The following is a 22,037-nucleotide window of genomic DNA, read 5'->3' on the forward strand; positions in this document are numbered from 1 at the left end:
ATCTGTCTGCTCTCCGTGACCCTTGTCAAGGGACGTATCCACCTGCGCAGACTCTTCAGCCTGCATCGCTTCCGACACCTGCGCTGGCTCCACAGCTGGAGCCGGTGCTGCCATCTCAACTCTTTGGACCGAGGAAGGGGGATGATAGATTATCGTGGCTTCGGGATAATTTCCCCTAGCCTATCGACATGAAGTCTGGTGTAGATGATCTAGAAATGGGGACCGCACCACTGGCCGCACAGGCATAGTGCCCGCGTATTCACCTCTCATAAAGAGTTGAAGGGCTTTGTCCAGCACAGGGATCCACCATTTGGGGGTCTCAGGAGCATCAGAGTTAATGCCCAGAATCTAATCTGATTTTTTGTCATCAACTTGATCCAGCATAGCATCCAGATCATACAAACTGCGCTGCTCTTGAGTAGCCCCGACCAGGTTTAGGAAGACACAACAAGTATCATCCACCAAGAATTGCATCCTCGGTGCAAGTACCTCCAAAACCTTCGGAGTTTGGCTAAACACCTTGAGAGTTTCTTCCAGCATAATACGCAGAAATTGCTGGCCTTGCGCAGTCAAGAAGTAAGAGACACGATGCGCATCGATCCCCTTGAAGAAGGCCTCATTCTCCCTGCCGACCAGAGAATCTTTCACTTCATTCAAATGCCTTTGAAATTCCTCAGTAAGAGATCGATGCAGGGCATTCAGCTCCTCCTCCTTGCCTTTGGCCATCCTGGCCATCTTTGAGTGAAGGGAATCCCGCTCCACTTGCATCTTGGCCTCCGCCGCCCTAGATTGACAGAGCTCCTCTTCTAGGCTAGTAGGCCTCCCCAGCGTAGCAAGGAGGTCGTTTTCTTTTGCTTTTAGGGCTGCCGCCGCCCTTTTGAGATGGCGAGCAGTGGCCAAGTACCTCACTTTCTCCTGTGAGGACCAAGACAACGAGAATTCAGATTAACAAGGGAAGCGAACAATATCACAAACTGCGCAGGTAAGGGAAGCAAACAAATAATCACAAGCTGCGTAGGAAAAAGAGAAGTGAATAAATACCGTCTGAACGGATAAACACAAGTCATCAGTGAACTCCACCATATCGGCGGAGTCATACTTCTCAAGGTCGACAAAAGTGGTTTGAGCCTCCATCAATGATTGGCATTCTGCACCCATCATGTCTCGAAGAGCGCAGGGTCTGGTGAATTCCAAATAAAGTATTTCATTGCCACCGCGCTCCTCAGTGGTGCGATGAGGGGGAGTAGAAAGAAGGACTTCATAAAAATCCTCTTCATCAATAACCTGCGCAAGTTTCTTCTTAGCGCCGGCGGTCTGACGAGACTTTTGACGCTTGCGCTGTTGAAGAGGGACCTTATCCTTAGAAGCCTCATCTATTAGATGAGGCGAGATACCACCCGAGCCTGCACCGGTAAGACGAAGTTGACCAGGGTTGAAGGAACCCGAATCAACCTGTTGAGCTGCACCGAACCCTGACTGCGCAGTTTCAGGAGCATCCAGCTAGGAGAAGAATTGAATACTGTCAACCTTCCCGTACTTTTTGGTCTTCCACATTCCTGCGCAGTGTAAAACAAATTCTTATACGACAAAATCACAACCGAAGAGGACAAGCGAGGCAACAGTAAAATACAGCACAAACATGGAAGAAAAATGACCAAGAAAAATTATGAAGCTAAAATTATACGAATGACTGATGCCAGATATCTGAGGATTAATCCTGCGCTGGCTAAAATAGAGGGTGTAGATACAAGGTCCAAAACATCGAAAGCCTTTTCCTCGAAGGCGGTAGTTAAGGCTCCGATTAAACAATGCTCAGTGTCGGTTATACGAGATTTATTCGCATGAACAATATGCTTAGTGCGGTGCCACTCCACCTCTACGGTATTAGCATACCCAGCCCAACTACCATTTCTTACTTGAACAAAAAAATATTTATCATGGAATTTCTTGTCCATAGAATTTAAACCCGCTAGGAACTTCATGTTGTTGCCCTGCCTAGAGGTGAAGTTATAATGACACCTGGTCTTTTTGATTATATGAGTCTTATGGAATAGTTCTGTGCTGTCACGATAGTCATTGACTGCGTAGAGAATACGAAGGATATGGGCACGGCGAATAGAGGAAGGAGAAATTTGGAAGAAGGGAACACCGCATTTTTCACAGATATCTACCAAAAAATGCGAAGGGGGTAATCATAATTCGGCCTTAACTTGGGCCACCTAGATGGGTATAGTGTCGGGAGACCACCACCGTCGCCGTCGAGCATGTCATCTGAAGAACGTTGCATTCGGACTTGTAATTCAGGGTCGTCAAGGGGAATACGCAAAAGTTGTCGCATCTCCTGTATTTGAGAGGTGGAAGTGGTAGATCGAGGGAAGCCAACACAAGTCATGTCGTCGTCCCTGTTTTTCGCCTGCTGGCGAGCTCCGATCGTGGTCATGGTGGCTTACAGTTTACAGAAGGGGAAGAGAGGGGCGGAACAACCTAAAATAAAAATAATAATGAAGGAGGAGAAAAAGAAAGCCTAGTACCTGGGATCAGAAGTAGTCGGGCGAAGAGTAAGGAGCGGAGCAAACAATGGCGGAGGATCGTAAAGAGCAGAAGAAAATAATTCGTCAATGGCGGAAAGCAGGAGGAAGAAGAAGAACGAAGAAGGGAAGAAGGAAAGTTCAAATATTTATAGGAGGTTTCCAAAAGAAGAGAGAGAGGGAAATGATTAGGGGAGGGGAATGTGTGATGTGACAAGAATGGCCCAGATCGTGTCTCGAGTTGGCGGTTACAAATGAAGGGACGAGATCAAAGCATTTCAAAAGGCAAGGAAGGACAAACGGAGACTCTAGAGGAGGCAAAATGTCAGAGCATTAAATGCGATGGGACAATTGTGCATATATAATCCTGCGCTGGCAAGGTTAGTAATTCCCGTCTACGAAAATTCATATTGAAAATTCACTTATTTTCATAGACTAGGGGGAGTAGCTGATGAGGGATAGGATCCTCACCTTCGCAGGAGTCAATAAGCACCTCATAGTTAAATGATATCCACTTCCTATGTTGATTATTGTACATATTGAAGAACTAACAGCGCAAGTAAGGAAGTAGAACCAAAGGTGTGAAAACAAGTCTATCCCGAAGACAGCACAACCCGAAGAACTCAACCCTCACCACTAAAGAACAACGCAGCCCGAAGAACTCAACCTTCACCACTAAAGAACAACGCAACCCGAAGAACTCAACCCCCACCACTAAAGACAGTGCAATCCCGAGGAATTCAACTCTCACCACTAAAGACAGCGCAGCCTGAGGAACTCAACCTCCACGGTTACTCGGAGATGTATCTACACAGCCATATGAGAAAGACTACGTTGCCTACTGAGGAGATGCTTGCGCAGATCCTCACAACTACCTTCTGATAAAAGTGAAAGGCTGCAAGTCCGTTAAAGCAAGGAACTGCGATAGTGACACCAGAATCATACCGTGCATGATCGAGTATGTGCGAAGGAATAAAAGACAATTGTACCCTTATTTTCATCACTTATAAATACCGAGTCTGTAATAATAGGGAGGATTCCGATTTTACTCTCTGATAGCACACTCATATTGAAACACCTATTGTATCTAAAGAAGAATTATTCATCAAGAAACGTTTGAGTTAAAACACCATCCTCACTTCAGGTTCTTTCTTCGACTGTTTTGTTAACTTTGTTGGGTATGAATGATTCTGTTCTTCACCAATATACATGGATTGATATTATAAAATAAAATAATTTCATTTCATTCCTAAACGTTATTTCTAGCTACCAATTATAGGAATTGAATTAAACAAAGAATCACAATTCCATTCCTTTGGTATTATTTGTGCATACCAAGCATAGGAATCACTAAGATTTGTCATTTCTTTCCCACCCTTATTCCATTCCTACTTCCATTTCATTCTACCCTTATTGCATTCCATCATACCAATCACCTTCTTAGAGATTTCGTTTCCCAATAAACAAACTAAAATTGGTGCATAGTGAAGTTTTATCTGTTACAACCTTACAACAAATAGAGAACAAATTCCTTGACAAAGTTCAATTATTTTATAAATTAAGGTAGACCTCTAAATTAGTTGATCTAAAGTAGATAATCTATAAATTTCAAAGACATTTATTTTTTTAATTTACTAATTATTTTTATTAATCGTAGAATTTAATTGGTATAATGGTCACATTTAATATTTTTATTGATATAAATTTAAAAAGATATGGCTTAGTGGAAATCATGAAATCGTGGGTGTTGCAAAATAATTGTTCAAAATATGCGCAAAAATTTAAATTCTGCAACTTAGGCACAAATTCTTTTAAAATGCTAGCTGTCATCATGATTTTCTAAAAATTCGTTCAATCACAAATTTTAAAAATTTGGAGGGAGAAGGTGGCGGAAGAATATAACCGTTATATTGCTCTTTTATATAATATATAGATTAGTGTATGGTTGAGGAGGTATAATCCAAGCAATAAAACCGAAGCACCATTTATTTTTAATTTTCTTTTATTTTTTAAAAAGAGGCACCAAAATTTAATGAAGTTATATGTATTCTTTTCTTTATGAAGTGAATTATACTACTATATGTTTTTAATCTTAAAAAAGTTTCATCATTAAAGAGGGAAAATGACATGAAATTTTAATTATAAGAAAATGTACAATTGGTTAAAGAAAAAAAGAAAAGGTAATATAGGATTAATACAATTGATGAATCTATACTATATTAAAACACAAAACTCCTGTGAAATCAGTTTCATTGAGAAACCGACTTTCCAATTACACTACTTCAACATACAAATGACACTTTAAATGTTAAAATGTTAATCTTTAAATAAATATATTACATTTTAAAATTATTTTTCATTTCTTTTCTTTTCTATTTTATTTTCATTTTTATTTTCTCAACTTACGGAGTAACTTTTTTGACTTTTCATAATATTAATTTTTAGTATTGTGAATTTTTCTTATTTTATTTATTTTTTCAATATTTAACTCAAATATATTTAATTAAAATTAATTGTTTATTATATTGATAAATATAATAATTGAGTTGATATCAATTTTATATAAATATAAAATAAAAAAAATATTTTCCGTGCATTGCACGGGGTGTAAAAACATTAACAATTAAATATCAATTGCTAAATTAAGTTTAAACATTAACAACAATATAAATAAATAATTAATACATCAAGAGAAATCAATATAACATGGTAGTATAAAAAGAAAATCATTTTTTAAAACAACTCCTGGCTGGGCAGGTATGAATAATTAGAGCATGTTGATATAACTAATTTTTAAGTTTTAAATTTTGGAAATTAATTAGTGTTATTTACATATTTTTGTGGCTTAGTAAGCTCCAAATAGTTCCAGCAAAAGCGGAAGATATTCACAAAAAAGAAAAAAGAAAAAAGAAAAAGAAAAAGTGTGAGATATTTCACAACTGAGCTCTTACCACAGCCATTAAAAATTTGAGCACATAATCAAACAAAAACTCAATACTGTGTTGTTTCAATCTTCATAGATTTTCCGCTTTCTGAATCCGAGATTCATTCATACAAAAACTGCAAAATTCTTCGTCGCTTATTTCAGCTATGGCGTTTGGTGTTGCTGCGCAGCACCAACTCAGCCACCTTTTCTCCATTCATGCAAATTACAGCACCAACAACCACTCGCCGATTCACTACAGGTGCTCGACGAAATGCGCCAATGGCTATGGCTCGATTCGATTTCGAACGGTCGCAAAATCATCAACAAATAAAAATCCGAGCACCATGCCGGAGAAGCCGAAGCCGCCGGTTGAAGGAAATCGAATCGATGATTCGGATCCGGAACCGTATCCTGATCGGAATTTGTTTTCCTCCGTTATGCATCGTCTTCGGTAGTTAACTTTTTTGATGCTGATTTTAATTATGTTATGCAACTTATGCTTAGTCTCTTTTCGAGATTAGGTGTTTTTGCTGTTGACATACATTAATCCGCAGCTGTGTGTAAAAATTATTTTGTTTTTGATAGCCTTCAATCACTTCTTCGAAGTTTCTACATTGTTTATTTATCTGTGCACTGTGATTTTGTAGGGCGGGAATTAGACTAGATGGACTTGGTATGGAAATTATCTCGATTGCACTTCCTGCAGCTCTGGCTCTTGCAGCTGACCCGATTACTTCACTTGTTGATACTGGTTTCGTTGGTCATATAGGTACTTTTGCTGTTTGATTTGATATTTGGTGTTTTGTTGCTTATCCCGACTTCATGTAGCCTGAGTTTAGTATCTAGGCCTTCATTTTATTTGCTTTTGACTGCATATGATGATATATATGCTGCATTTTGTTTGCTGACTTGTTGTTATTGAGGCTATTCGACTATTAGATCGAGAGATGAAAATTTGCATGCTGCATCTCTCTCTTTCCCTTTTGTATCTGAACTATGTCAGTTGTGGTTCATCCTACATTCCCAGAACTGTAAAATCGAGTGCTCTTCCGAACGACCAAGTCATAATGAGATTAAAACCCGATGGTTCCTTGGTTGTGTAGAACATGCATTAGCATTATGTCATTCCTACAAGTGATCCCTCATCCAGGATTGGAAGAAGTGCTATATGAGGACTTCGAAATCAAGTTTAGGTTGTTCCTAGAATGCCTTGCTTAAGTAAGACTAACTTTATCTGTCATGTTATTCAGGATCTGCTGAACTGGCTGCAGTTGGTGTGTCGGGTGCTGTTTTTAACCTTGTTTCTAAACTATTCAATGTCCCGCTGCTCAATGTCACAACATCCTTTGTTGCTGAAGAGCAGGCATCTGCTTTAAAGGCTGCGGGTGAAACTGCCAAAGGTACTATTTTTATCAGTGCATTTATCTTGCATCTACAATGATCATGTTATAGGTATGATGTATTTTCATCTTCTAACAGATCTTTTTCCCCTCCTTTTCGGTTCTTTTCGTTTGATTGCCTGCAGAGCAACAAAACAAGATATTTCTTCCTTCAGTATCAAATGCTATAATGCTTGCAGCTGCCCTTGGCGTCGTTGAAGCTGTTGCGCTCTTCATGGGCTCAAGCTTTTTAATGAATACCATGGGTATACCTGTTGTATGTCTTTTTTAGCTAACCGAAAACTCTGCTATGGGCATTGGGTCCCTATATCTCTCTTTATTTCCATTCAGCAAATAATTTTGTGATAGTTTTTACATGTTACTTGAAAGCATAGCAGAGTTGATTTCTTCTTACAAGAAGTTTCTAACAGAAGTAAGAGTCTGTTAAATATGCATTCCATAGGACCTCTCTGTTAGCAAGATCAACTTAGTCAGGCACATCTCTCATGTTAATGATGATGATCTCCGGCGGAATACTTGATCATATCTGTTCTTGTTCATCATAACTAAGGACATGCACAAAATGAAGTCTCCTTAATTTGTTCATTGGTCATTTTTTATTTCCTAAATCATAGCACCATGGATGCTGTACTTCTTGCATAAATTCTACTTGATTATTTCAGATTTATGTATCATTGTCTAGAGCAGACTGTATGGCTAACCTCACTCATATTTGGCGTACTACAGGACTCACCAATGCGTGTGCCAGCTGAACAGTTTCTTGCACTAAGGGCCTTTGGTGCTCCACCAATTGTTGTAGCTCTAGCTGCTCAAGGAGCTTTTCGCGGGTTCAAGGATACAAAGACGCCTTTGTATGCTGTTGGCAAGTATTACATCCAAATAGTTTGTTACATGCTACAACTGCTTCTTTTCATTCCATTAAGGCATATTGCGAACATAAAAAATTACTTAAGATTCACCCACTTCTCAACTGAAAAGTTAGTAATTTTGGCCCGATAGTTGGTTTACTATTTTAATTGAAAATAAAGGGATTCTGACATATTGAAAGTGGAGGTGGGGGACGATTTGAACCCCCACCTTCCTCTCTAGTTAAGGTGGCCAAGCATCATCCCTTCTAGCAGGAGTTGGTAAATGAATTAATGCTTTTACTATGATTCAATGACTTCTACAATTTTAATTTGTCTGTAGTCCAAAACTACAGTTCGTATATCTTGCTAACCTTAATTATTTCTACCTTTTTCAGTTGCTGGCAATTTACTCAATGCACTCCTGGATCTAATTTTAATATTTTACTTTGGTTTTGGCATTAGTGGTGCTGCCATTGCTACTGTGACTTCTGAGTACGTCAGATGTGGTAAAACTATCACTATATTTGCATAAAACATAGTATGATAAAATAGACTTTTCCTTAGCTCACATGAATTCCATGTATGGCTTTAACAGGTACTTGACAGCTCTAATACTTCTGTGGAAGCTGAGTGACAAATTGTTGCTTGTTACTCCAAGTATTAGTGGGCAAAGGGTTGCTAAGTATCTTAAATCTGGTAATTCCTAAGAATGTGCAGATCTATGGTTATACTACATGTTGCTTGACGTCTAGTAATGGAAGTATATATATTCCAATCATGTCTTTCAAGTACCCGAAAGCCGGTAAGAGATGCAATGAATGCTCCATATTCTAAAGTTGAGACATAGCTCATCATTTGATGATAAAGAAATTTGATCACAAAACAAATAAAATCAGCATTATATTGGAACTTAAAATTCTATGCCTGTGCTACACTAAAATCAGTCGGAGACATGTAATTTTGTTTCAATTAGCATGCTTGGAGATGAGCTCTTAATTTCAATGCACAGGTGCCCTTCTGACTGGCAGAACAGTAGCAGTCCTTACAATCACAACTCTCGCCACATCTATGGCAGCACGAGAGGGCCCCATACAAATGGCTGGCTTTCAGATCTGTTTTGAAGTCTGGTTGGCTTTATCTTTGCTAAATGATGCTTTAGCACTAGCTGGTCAGGTAACTAATGAGAATTAATAATTATAGGGTTAGTTACAGAAACGGGAAACCTCTCATGATTTAATTGCTTCTTCTCTGCTGTCTCTCTATCACACACACACAATTGTAACAATCCTAAAAATAATACAAGTCTTTGAAATGATATCATAGCTGTCATTTTTTTTGTTATTTTGCCTTAATTTCTTCTCCTTTGTTGACATTGCTCGCAGACTCTCCTTGCTAGTGACTACTCCCAAGGGAGCTATGGTTTGGCACGCCAGGTGACATACAAAGTCCTACAGGTTCAGTACTCTGTTCTCAGTTTTGCATAAATATTTGTGTATGTCTTGCAATCAATATCTCTATTTATCATTAAGTGATTACTTCACTGATTTTCAATGTCTGTGACTTAAAACAGATCGGCTTAATAATGGGAGTAGCTTTGGCTGTAATTTTGTATCTTGGATTTGGTGCACTCTCCAGTCTGTTTAGCACTGATGAGGAAGTTTTGGGGATTGCAAGATCTGGAACCTTGGTGAGAATCTGCCACGACTGAAATAATTGTAAATGAATTCACATTGATTTTGTATTCATTACACGTTCTTGCTCGGGGGAAATGGAATATGGCCTTCTAGCATGCTGATTAGACGTACTCCTTGCACTTCTGCAGCCTTGGTTTTGGCTCGGGTAACATCATAAATTAGAAAGAGACATATTATTAGGGCGTTGTAGTCACAAGTGATTTAACTGGTTAGTCTGAAAAACGATCATTCCTTGGCCTTAAAGCAGAGGACTTGTACATCTATTCTGACACAAGTGTTATGAAGCATGCATGCATATATCTGATTGAATGGTCTAAACTTATTGTGAACTAATACTAATACATTCATTAGTGTGATATTCAGAGGTGGTATATTTGTTGATGATGTCATAAATATGAGCTCAGGTTAATCTTTTCCAAAATGAACATGAGCCTAGTCACTTACTTCCCCCTCCTTCCTGACGATACAGTTTGTTGCTACATCTCAACCGTTGAATGCTATTGCTTTTGTTCTTGACGGGCTATACTATGGGGTTTCAGACTTTGGATTTGCTGCATATTCCATGGTAATGCTGCAAAATTACTCGATGCTTGCCACTCATGGTTATAAGAGACTAATTGGACCCATGTTTTTTTTCCAGGTGTTTGTAGCATTGATCTCCTCAGCCTTCATACTGGTAGCTGCCCCTTCGTATGGCGTTGCAGGCGTATGGGGTGGACTATTTCTATTTATGGCTTTGCGAGTGGCAGCTGGAATCACCAGGTAAACTATATATATCTTCTATTCTATTAGTCGAACCTATGGCATTCGAAGGGTGTTGAGTTCCTTGTTGATCTTAGGATAAGCACCAAAACTGGACCATGGAGATTGCTCTTGTCTGACACCGAGAAGGATACTACTTAAACTGCCAGAAATCCTCTCCAAGTCTCCGTGTATTCAGACGACCCCACTATTCAGACAGAACGAACATAAGAATGAGTAGCCAACCCCGAGTTCTCTCCTCAGGGCGGCTCGCAGGGGCGACATATGAACATATCGATACAGGTACAAGATCTTCGACTCCCTAGTTGACTTACCACAATGTGATGAAACTAAGGTGCATCTAGGGTGCAAACCATCCATTTGGGTGCATCGTCGAACGACTAAGGATACGAGTTCCCAGACTTGGCACAGTTTTGATAGGGGATTGTGAAGAGTAAGGATGAATGAATATTTGCAGCCGTATCACTTTTATTACAAGGCTTGATCTCTCAAGTGTTAATTCTTTTCATCTATACTAGCAGAAAGAACGTACGTTGTACGTGTAATTAATAGTATTATTTTATTTGATAATCTATTATTTTAGAAAATCTATTAATTCATTACTTTTATTGGATAACTTATTGAATGGATATATTTATCTATAAGCCTTACCAATAGCTATAGATATATATATCACATAGATTTAGTGTAATATCTAATGAATTACTCCCTCCGTCCCGCGAAGCATGACACACTTTCCATTTTAGGTTGTCCCACGAAGCATGACACGTTTCCTTTTTTGTCAATAATTATTACATTCTCTCTCCTACTTTATCACCTTTATTATATTCTCTCACCTACTTTATCACTTTTATTACCTTCTCTCTCCTACTTTATCAATTTTATACTTTATTAATTACACACTTAAAACACTAATCTACAATTCCTTAATTCCTGTGCCGAACTCAAACGTGTCATGCTTCGCGGGACGGAGGGAGTAATATATTCTTATAAATATATAATATGTAAAATAACCTTAAAATAATAGGCAATCCACAAGTTATGCCTTAGGCTTTTTTTCTATTAGTATAGATTCTTGTGCAAAAACTTAAATGGTGATGAGTATACACTATCAGTCATGATATTTGATTCAAACTATTCAAGTTTAAATATTATTTTTTGGATATACAATTAGATCAAACTTATATTCACATATGAGCATGAAGGAAAAATATGATAAGAAAATGACCAGTCAGATTGTTCCGGCTTAGATGCTACACTAGATGAAATATGTCCACAACGCCTAAATAAACGATGGATGCTCATCCTGTAGTCCATCAAATGCATAAACTCCCTATTGAAATCAGACCAACAGATGTTTAGTAGTAATAGATATCTGGAAAATCCCTCATCCCATATTTTGATTTTCTGATTTAAATCTCAGAAGATTCAAGTACGTTACACAAACACCTTCACTACTAATATACATCAAAGGAGGAACAGAGATGGGTAGAGTTTCATCTAAGGTGGTTCATCAGCAAACAGCAACAATAAACATCTCGTCGCGCTGCAACAAAAAAAGTTCATCCTCCTTAAAGCTTCCCAGGCAATCTACAAAACTGCTACATTTACAGCCGGAAAAAGGAGTGAATAACACAATACAAACAAGATTTGGCGCGAGGAATCAAAACTTTAGACTATCATAGTGACAACTTATTGCGGTTAGATTTCACCCTTCTTTAGGGAGGATAAATTACAAAGAGATGTCAAAGATTTTCAGATTTAGATGCACGAACTACAAGTTTGATTTCGACATGCATATTCCTAAGCACAAACATTACTCCTACTAAGGAAAAAACAGAAAGCAAAAAGGCTAAGATGGAAAGCAATCCAAGGAAAATAGGTAAAACTAAAATCTTGATAAGAGTCTCATTTCACAGTAAACTCCAGCTATAGATAAAGGGAACTTAATATTCTTGGGACTCAACGACTAAATAATTTCTCGTTTGACACGCTCAGCTGAGACAAGCTTCCAAAAGTCTCCAAGTTATGGTATGATCCTTAAATAGATGCATCTATGGAAACTGTGGGAAAACACTCTATGATTGCATGCAAATAAAATCAAGATAAAATCTATACAACATTCGTCAACAAGCCGATAATTCTGGAGCAGACCAATTTACATATTGAATGGTTACATATATTATCCCTAATATCTCAAAACACTTAACAAAAATGGCAATCTTTTCCATGAGAATGCTGCAAGTCTGCAACTATGCTATGCAAGAACAATAAATTAGACAAAGAGAAAAACATACAAAGAAATAAAGCTGAAATCATCAACTTATAATTTTACCTCAACTATGAAAACAGATCACCACAGAATTATGGAAGAAATTCATTCCAAACCAGCAACTCTGCTCCTCAACCTCATATTACGATTCTCCTGCACAATATAAAACCCTAATATTACATCAAACAGCATTCTCCTCAATCCATCTCGAAATTTCAGTAGCTTGATATTAACATTCCAGAAATTCAATTGATGCAAAAAAGTTTGAAATTTCATCACCTGCTCAAGAACTTTAGCATTGGACTGCTCCACCAATTTCGATAGGGCGTCGATTTTGGCCAACATTTTGTCATATAAATCCTCCATCTCCGCCGTGTACGCCGCTTCGGAGCCCATCAATTTACCCAGCCGCCCAATTTCAAACCCTACCGCGCACAGATCCAGCTGCTTCTGGTTCCTCAATTGATCCCTCTTTCCGGCCAAGCTCTCGTCGATTTCGTCCTCCACCATCGCATTCGGACCCCTTAATTCGCAATCCATCATCGGAAACTGCGAATTAGGGCTGAAGGAATCGTATTGCGATCGAAAGGAGGGCCCGATGTTGACAATTGACAAGCTCTTGGGCTCGAAGGAGCTGCCACTGTACCGAAACGCCTTGTATTCGTGTGTGTGGATCAGCTGATCCTGAAACGGCGTGGTGAGGAGGAGGAAGAGAGATGGGGGGAGAGAGAGGGTCGAGTTTTGGGGGGTAATGGCGAGGGAGGGGGAGGAGGAGAGAGAGAGAGAGGCGGTGGAGTCTTTCAGGGAGGGGCGGAGGGGGGTTTTGCGGCGGGCGGAGAACCAGCCGAGGAGCGAGGCAGCGGATGGCGGCGGCGGCGGGAGGGGGAGGTGGGAGGGAAGGGAGAGGAAGGAGGTGATGGTGGTGGTGAGAAGTGAGGTGGGGGCTTCGGCGGTTGGGTGGTCGGAGAGGGGGGTTGAGATGGAGAGGGCGGCGTGGCCGAAGAGATAGCCGTGGGTGTCGCCGATGGCGGAGGAGGCGCGGTGGAGGAGGGAAGCTAGGCACGCGCCGGAAATCTGGATTTTGTCGATCGGAACGTCCATTGTTGGTTTGCTCGCTACTGTGTGTTGTGTGTGTGATTTTTGAAGCGATGAAAATTGAAATAGTTTTTTTTTTTTAATACTTTATTATTGAAAATTTGAAATCATTATATAATGTCCCATGTGAATTAATGAGATGTTTATATTATTATCTATATAATAGAATACATGTTGACGACACCACATTCATCCTCAATTATAGGTGGCATCTTCTCCATTCACTATTCTTTGCTATCTTAAATCCTTTATCTCACATTGAAAACATATTAAATTTTAGCAATTTATTACCTAAATAAAAGGTCATTCATCATTCCTAAAAACATATTAAATTTTAGCAATTCATTACCTAAATAAAAGGTCATTCATCATTCCTACATTAGACATTCATTATTCCCACATTGATATTATATTAAACTTTATCATGGGAAAATTTGAATACTATAAAATATAAATTCTTGTATCCATCAAGTGAATTAAAATTGTGTGTTTGTCACATAACTAATTAACTATGACTTTCTTTATAATATAAATTAAACGGCTGCAAAATATAAATTTATTAGATTTAAAATGACATATTTAAAATAGGGTGGGATTTTAAAGTACCCACTTTGATAATATGTCTATGGAAACTACCCACCCATATAATATGTCTATGAAAAATACCCAAAGTACAATTGATGTTGATAGGTAGGCATTGAATTTTGCAAAAGTTCTTACACCTTTCTTACACAAGTACAATTGTGTAAGATAGGTAGTTAAGAATTGTTCAAAATATGAGAAAATGACATTATTTGCTAACTCACGTCACTTTCATGTACTGTAGGTTTGAAAAATTTGACAAAATAGGCTACATTTGTGCGTTATAAAATATCAATACGCAGGAAAAAAGTTTCAAATTTAGGTATATTGTGAACAAAAAATATTCTAAAGCCAATGGAGTAACAAGCCTCCCATAAACCCTAGCCGCCTGCATAAGCCGCGAGGTATTTTCACGCGCGGCTTTTGCAGGAGGCTAGGGTTTATGGGAGGCTTGTTACTCTGTTGCCTTTGTAATTTTCTTTTTGTTCACAATATACATAAATATTATTTTTTTTGCCTTCGTATTGATATTTTATAACATATGTATCGTTATTTTTATAAATTTTAAGTTTCATTTTTTTATAGTACAAAAAGTACACATAGATGTGAAACATGAGAGAGAGTGAATCTGCCAAAATTTGTATTATAGTGGGGTAATAATATTCAATTTATCTATGATTTGATTGCACATAAAATAATAGAATTACACATAAAATTATAGAATTGCACATAAAATAATAGGAAATTATCAATTAAAAATATCCAACCTCATATATTTTGAACCAATATAATGTTATCTAGCTAAAAATGTAATAAGCCTCCCAAAAACTATTAGCCGGCGTCACTAGCCTCGTGTAAATTCACCGGAGGCTAGTGATTTCGGCGAACGATTTTTGGGAGGCTTGTTGGTCTGCTAGGTAGGAAATATTTTTTAGTTTCACAATATATATTATTTTGTAATTTTTCGTATTGTCACGAATGTTTCATCGTAACATACATATCCTTATTTTGTATTTGTATTATTTTTTGTTAATTTTTCAGGAAAAAAGTACATGCTGACATGAAATGTAAGAGAAGGTGACTCTGCAAAAGGTTGGATGGTAGTGAGGCTTTAATGCTCACTTTATGCATGCATTCCATTACACATGAAATAATAGGTTGAATTGTACTAAATGAACAATACATTTCACGTGAATTTGTACTAAGGAATCTAATATTAGTCCTTATAAAGGCTGCATGTGTGAATGAGAAAACATAAATTCAAATACTCATAGATTTTCGTGAATTTAGAGAAGAAATTGAAGAATAGATCCCTAAAGATTTGAGAAGTGGTTTTTTGCGAGAGGTGGTGCAATTTGTGTTGAATTTCTGCCTCAAAAGGTGATTATCTCATATTCTTCGTATAAATTATCGTTTTCATGTTTGATTGTATGTTGGTTTTAATGAAAATAGCATGTTTTACATTATATTCATGGTGATTATCTCATATTCTTCCTATTTATGTATATTGTAAAAAAAAATATTCTAAAGCCAAATGAGTAACAAGCCTCCCATAAACCCTAGCCTCCTGCATAAGCCGCGGGTTATTTTTACGTGCGGCTTTTGCAAGAGGCTAGGGTTTATGAGAGGCTTGTTACTCTGTTGTCTTTGTAATTTTATTTTTATTCACAATATACATAAATATTTTTTTTTTTGCCTTCATATTGATATTTTATAACATATGTATCGTTATTTTTACATTATATTTATGAAATAAGTTATTATTTTAATAATAAAAGTATTTTATGAAGATATTAAACAAGTCTGGTCACACACGTAGAGCATGCAAGGGTACGGTTGGCGATGAGTAGATGAATTTCCTATTGTATTTAGTTTATGTTGATGTTATTAAGTACGATAAATGTTATTCATTTGGATTAAAAATACCTTATTACACCTTTATTATGTGTAAGACATGGAATTAATATGAATTAACCAACAAGCCTCCCAAAAATGATAGTACTTAAGAACAAGCCTTTGTCTTTTTTGGTTCACGGCTTGTGCCGAAGGACCTTCATTTATGGGAGGCTTGTTGGTTAATTCATATTAATTACATGTTTTATATAGGATTCAATCGATACCCAAGTGAAAAATAACATTACAGATATTCACACTTATTGGATTAATTGATATGTTCATGAAGGATAATAAATGGTTTTCTTTTGGATCAGCAATTGCAACATATGTAAGGGAACATAAAAACTCTAAAACTTGAACAAGCCTCCCAAAAAGTTGAGTGCACGAGCAAAAGCCGTTCATAATTTTACGGGCGGCTAGTGATCGCGAACACAAATGTTTGGGAGGCTTGTTGGAGTTTTGGAGTTTTTATGATGTTTTAGAAGTTTTTCAACACTCAGATTTTACAAATTGTAAATAGAAATTAGACTTCTATAGTTATGACCACCATTGACATGTCATGACAACTATGAGTTGTAATTATGACTGAGAAATTTGACAAACATATAATCTTTAGAACAAAAGTTGAGTACATGACATAATATAACTTAAGAAGCCTTTGTCATGCATAAAACTGAAAAAACCCACAAGCCTCCCAAAAATGATATGCCGGCGCTAAAAGCCTTTGACGTTTTGGTCAACGGCTTATGCATCCGGATCTTCATTTTTGGGAGGCTTGTTGGTGTTTTGAGCTTATTTTTCAGTTTTATGTAAGATGCAATTGATAAAAAAAGTGAAATGAAATATTGAATTACAGATATTCAAATATCATGCAACTAGGATTGTTTTTTCATAAAATAGTCATAAAAATGTCAAAACTACATAATCAACTATCTAATGGTACGCAAAACTCGTAGATGCTACTGCCTATCTTGCGCCTATAGTCAGTGGCATGCTGATCGCCCCACGTAATGCTCGGCGGCCCTGAAATCAAATGCTCCACAGACATGCACGCATAGACACCAGAGCTGCACTGGTCAGGCTGGTGAAACACTTCAGCCATATCGGCGTAGCAGATGTTCAATTTACGCCAGCTGAGGTTCTCTATTGGGTTATGGACAATCCTCGTCCTCTCAAACCAGTAAGCCACGTCAAGCAGCCTACTAAAAAGGCATTGCAGCGGCTTCAGTTGGATCAGCAGGGTCCGGCGCGGTTGCGCCAACGTTTTGAACCACTGAGCGTCGAAGACGTCACAGATACCCGTGAGCATATCCACTCTACAGGTAATGAAACGGTCGTCTATCAATATAGGCATAATGACATGCACATGCAAATACAATTGGTTAACACTTCATTGATCAACAGCTTCGAAAGCATTTATAATGTAGGCATATATGAGTACCTGTGTGGCATCCATCCAATCATTTTGAGTCGACGAGGTTCGTTGGCCATACACTGCATACAAGCGGTTGGGGTGCGGGAGCCAGTTACTATAAGGCATGTCACTTTCCAAAATCCTTGTTTCTTTCTTATCGGGGAACATTGCACAAGCAGCATCCATGAGGATCTTGAATTCCTTTTCCAAATATATCTGTTTTAAAAAAAACCATTATATTAATGGAATATTTGATTGTAAGCGCAGAATAATTAATGCTTACGAAGAATTCTGTATCCAATATGACAGTGGTCCTGTCATCAATCCCATCTATCAAGTCAGCATGCGCCATCAACCTATGCCTCAACGTCATCATGTACATATCAACAACCTGCACATATTTTAATATTAGTATTAAGTAAAAAAAATGATTAAATGTAAAAACTGCTTCAGAAAATAACCAACCTCGATCGTGAGGTCAATCGTCGGGTTTTGCATCCTGTGGGCGTGAGATTCTTCTTTCAAAACCCGTGAATTACAAAAGCCGTGAATTCCTCTTGTACTCATTGGGTCAAATTCTTGTTTGCAAAACCCATGAGCTTGAGCTGTCCAATCTATCTCAAAAGGCGTACATTTATCTTTTTTTTATTCCAATGTGGATTACTACAAATCAATGTGGATTCCTCTTGTTTATTTGTTGTGAATTATTTCCAGTATATATATCCGTGAATTATTTTGGGTCATTTTAATTATTTATATAAATATCATCATTTTGGGTCTTTCATATGTATTTTTTCAGAAAATATATATATAAAATAAATAAATACGAAATGAGGGCACGTTTGTGGGTTATAAAACATTAATAAAAATGCTAAAAATTCAAATTTAGGTATATTGTGAACAAATTGTTTTTTCTAAAGCCAATGGAGTAACAAGCCTCCCATAAACCCTAGCCGCCTGCATAAGCCGCGGGGTATTTTAACGCGCGGCTTTTGCAGGCGGCTTGGGTTTATGGGAGGCTTGTTACTCTGTTCACTTTAGAATATTTTTTGTTCACAATATACCTAAATTTGAATTTTTTTAGCATTTGTATTAATGTTTTATAACCCACAAACGTGCCCTAATTTCGTATTTGTTATATATATATATATATATATATTCGATTATATCTATTTAATTATTTATATAAATATCATCATTTTGGATCACTCATATGTATTTTTTTAGAAAATATATATATAAAAAAATAAATACGAAATGAGGGCACGTTTGTGGGTTATAAAACATTAATAAAAATTCTAAAAAATTCAAATTTAGGTATATTGTCAACTAAAAAATATTCTAAAGCCAATGGAGTAACAAGCCTCCCATAAACCCTAGCCTCCTACAGAAGCCGCGCGTGAAAATACCCCGAGGCTTATGCAGGCGGCTAGGGTTTATGGGAGGCTTGTTACTCCATTGGCTTTAAAATATTTTTTGTTCACAATATACATAAATAGGAAATTTTTTGCCTGCTTATTGATATTTTATAACGCACAAACGTAGCCTATTTTTTCAAATTTTTCAAACCTACAGTGCATGAAAGTGACGTGAGTTAGCAATTAATGTCATTTTCTCAGATTTTGAACAATTCTTAACTACCTATCTTACACATTTTCTTACACAATTGTCCTTGTGTAAGAAAGGTGTAAGAACTTTTGCAAAATTCAATGCCTACCTATCAACATCAATTGTACTTTGGGTATTTTCCATAGACATATTATATGGGTGGGTAGTTTCTATAGACATATTATCAAAGTGGGTAGATTCATATATTTAGACTTTAAAATATATATAATTAAAAAAATAATTACAAAAATAGTAATGGTGAAAATATGTCACAATTAAGTTTATATTTTTTTTTATTCATCAAAAAATTTAGGTCCCACGTCATACTTTTAGTAGACCTAATCATTTAGATAACTTAATAAAAAAAAACAATAAGATTCAACTTCGATTTCACAAGAGAATATATTAATTTGAGATACTTTGTATTAGAAATTGTAGTTTTAATTTTATACATTCTAGACAAAAATCAAAGAATTGAAAAGAAAAATAAAATAGAAAATTTTATTTAAAATTTTTAGTATACGCATTCAAGAGTTTGTAGTATCATGTTAGTTGATATTTCTATTTAAATTTGTCATCATTTTTAATCCTTTATTATTTATGCATTTATATTAAATATTTATTTTGTATTGTTTGAAATTTGGTTGAGATTAAATCAATTCAGGCAGAGATTATATTTGATTATCTAGATATTTTATAAGTTTAAATAAAGTTGAGTAATTGTGAGTATTACTATAAATTGGTCCGAAATCAAAACATATAGTAAAATATATATTTTTTAATTTTCAAATTATTACGGGTATGGATTTGTAATTTCAATATGAGTTTCATCAATTGTACAATATCTAAATATAAAATTTGAATTTGATTTTTTGTATTTTGTTATTCATTTTATTTATATACTATGTCTTCTATTAGTTATATTAAAAAATAAAACATATTGACTGCACTATATTCATCCTCAATCATAGTTCAATCAATTAAGATGGTGACTATTATTCTATGAAATTAAACTATGAAAATTTGTATGTAGTATTATACAGTTCTTATCCCACATTGATTTTTAATCAAACTCCATCTTGACTAAAGCCTATATAAATACTTGTGTGTAGTATCTTATCCTTTATATATTTGCAGCGCCAATTTAATTTGGTCAATTAACTTTTAGTTGGCCAAAAAAATAGTTATATTCTTATTAAAAAATAATTTAACTTATCTATTATTACTTTGGCAAATAAAAGTTTAATGAATAATGTGAGTTTATATATTAAAATAATGACGTAATAAATTATATTTTTCTTATGTTATTTATATTTATTAATTCTATAATCACTATTTAGCTTTACTATATTTTAGCAAATGTAAAATCTATAAAAAATTCGATTTATAACAATAAAATGATGCAATTTGAATCTCATATTTAATTTTCTGATACTTTTTTCAGTTCATAACCTAAACGAAAGTATATACTTTCTACAATTTTTATTAAACAAATTTTCAATCCCAAATCTTTTTTTCATAAAGCTTTACAAATTCAAAATCTAAATTGAATAATATATTTTGTAATCTTTAACCAGATTTTTTTAATTACACATCAATTTCTCATTAGACTTTACGAATTAAAAATCTAAATAAAATGATGCAATTTGAATATCACATAGTATATTAGTTTACGTAAAGCAAATCAATTTTTATAAGCGTATTCTATCAATGATAAGCGTATTAAAATTCATACTTAATAAAAATTAAATTTATTAGTTCATTGTTCTAATATAGGGACTTCATGTTTGACAAACTTAGTTATTGGCTAAATTATTATTAGTCAAATTAAATTAAAAATTTTGATAAAAAAATATAACTATTTATTTGGTCAACTAATTAATTAATTAGTCAAATTATCTTATTATAAAGAAGATGTTTAGTTGGCCAATAAACAGTTATATTTAAGAAAGATCAAATAATTTAGTTTTGTTCTTTATTATAAAATCAAACCAACCAACTACAGTACGAATTAGTTGTTATTGATTTTTTTAGAACTAAATATTTTACTTGGTTTAACTGGATTAACCAATAATCGGGTTGAAAAATTCAATTATTTGATGTAGAAAATCGGGTTGCGGGTATCGGGTATACCCTCACCCGTCCCGATACCCGCAAAATTCGGGTGGAGGGTCGGGTGCGGGTATCGCATCCTCAAAAATTGCGGGTAGAGGGTACCCTCGGGTATACTCGCGGATACCCGCATTACCCGCAGATTTAACATTATAAAATTAAAATTAATAATTTTATTTAGGATTTTAGGAATTAACCCCCAAAACTCCTCCTAGCCCTAATTTTTCGTCTATTTCGTTCCTGTTGGCTGCTGCCTCCTGCTGACCTAAGTATTGTCTCTTGACTCTCTCCCTTCTCGACTTCGCCGCCAACGCCGCTGCCCCGCGCCGGCCCGTCGCCGCCGCTGAGAGTACGCTGCTGTGAAAGACGTTGCTGACTGCTGCGCGGCTGCGCCTGAGAGTACGCTGCATCGTGCCCGCCCGTCTCCGCTGCCTCGCGCTCGCACGTCGCCACCCCCTCGACGCTTTCTTTCTTCGCGCGGTCGCCACCACCGCCCACCGGCGCTGCCCGCCTCTTCCCGTCTCCGGCAGAACGCAGAACTAAGGTAATTTCTCAGTTTTCTTGAATTATTTAAGATGCAGAAATGAGTGACATGTGAAGTTGTAGTTGTATTGAATGTGATGTATCATTTCATTCTTGTTTGTATCACATTTTAAGGGTCTGTATTGAATGTGATGAAGGACAGGTTCATTTCAGTAGTTGTAGCTTCCTCTTGATTCCCATTTTGTCACGTTATATATTGGTAGAGATTTATTTTTTTGCTTATTACATTAAAATGTTGCAACTTGCTCTGCCTTCAAGTCGTTAAATTCTGACCCTTTTTTTGTGTTGATTAATTAAACCAAACTTGCGTTAAGTACCACTCATCACCAGGGACGGATCTAGAAAAATTTTATTGTG

At 36.3% G+C, this 22,037-nt stretch overlaps 2 protein-coding genes across 4 annotated transcripts; one reads left to right on the forward strand and one right to left on the reverse strand.

Moving 5' to 3' along the window:
• Positions 1-5,443: 5,443 nt before the first annotated feature.
• On the forward strand, positions 5,444-10,745 carry LOC131022715 (protein DETOXIFICATION 44, chloroplastic). Its single transcript, XM_057952226.1, has 13 exons — positions 5,444-5,905; positions 6,102-6,223; positions 6,705-6,854; positions 6,980-7,110; positions 7,581-7,716; positions 8,098-8,194; positions 8,298-8,398; positions 8,712-8,875; positions 9,085-9,156; positions 9,273-9,389; positions 9,866-9,961; positions 10,037-10,158; positions 10,236-10,745. The coding sequence occupies exons 1-13, from the start codon at positions 5,619-5,621 to the stop codon at positions 10,297-10,299; spliced, it is 1,659 nt and encodes a 552-aa protein (XP_057808209.1). The 5' UTR covers positions 5,444-5,618; the 3' UTR covers positions 10,300-10,745.
• Positions 10,746-11,530: 785 nt separating this feature from the next.
• On the reverse strand, positions 11,531-13,603 carry LOC131022716 (uncharacterized). Of its 3 annotated transcripts, none has more exons than XM_057952230.1 (3): positions 12,710-13,603; positions 12,494-12,583; positions 11,531-11,704 (listed from the first exon to the last, which is right to left on the reverse strand). In XM_057952230.1, exons 1-2 carry the CDS (start codon positions 13,529-13,531, stop codon positions 12,536-12,538), a joined length of 870 nt encoding a protein of 289 aa, XP_057808213.1. In that variant the 5' UTR covers positions 13,532-13,603; the 3' UTR covers positions 11,531-11,704; positions 12,494-12,535. The 3 variants fall into 3 exon arrangements, with proteins under 3 accessions (XP_057808213.1, XP_057808212.1, XP_057808210.1); XM_057952229.1 differs by having other exon boundaries at positions 11,531-11,759; positions 12,710-13,602; XM_057952227.1 differs by having other exon boundaries at positions 11,531-11,756; positions 12,710-13,601.
• Between the last annotated feature and the right edge of the window lie 8,434 nt (positions 13,604-22,037).

This window comes from Salvia miltiorrhiza, chromosome 4, assembly GCF_028751815.1.
Source record: "Salvia miltiorrhiza cultivar Shanhuang (shh) chromosome 4, IMPLAD_Smil_shh, whole genome shotgun sequence".
In the NCBI taxonomy this organism is placed as follows: Eukaryota; Viridiplantae; Streptophyta; class Magnoliopsida; order Lamiales; family Lamiaceae; genus Salvia; species Salvia miltiorrhiza.

Coding starts and splice junctions, on each gene's coding strand:
- LOC131022715 (XM_057952226.1), top strand. CDS start 5,619: ATGGCGTTTGGTGTTGCTGCGCAGCACCAACTCAGCCACCTTTTCTCC. Junction 7,717..8,097: donor GACGCCTTTGTATGCTGTTG/GCAAGTATTACA, acceptor TACCTTTTTCAG/TTGCTGGCAATTTACTCAAT. Junction 9,157..9,272: donor TGACATACAAAGTCCTACAG/GTTCAGTACTCT, acceptor GACTTAAAACAG/ATCGGCTTAATAATGGGAGT.
- LOC131022716 (XM_057952230.1), bottom strand. CDS start 13,531: ATGGACGTTCCGATCGACAAAATCCAGATTTCCGGCGCGTGCCTAGCT. Junction 12,584..12,709: donor ATGCTAAAGTTCTTGAGCAG/GTGATGAAATTT, acceptor TATATTGTGCAG/GAGAATCGTAATATGAGGTT.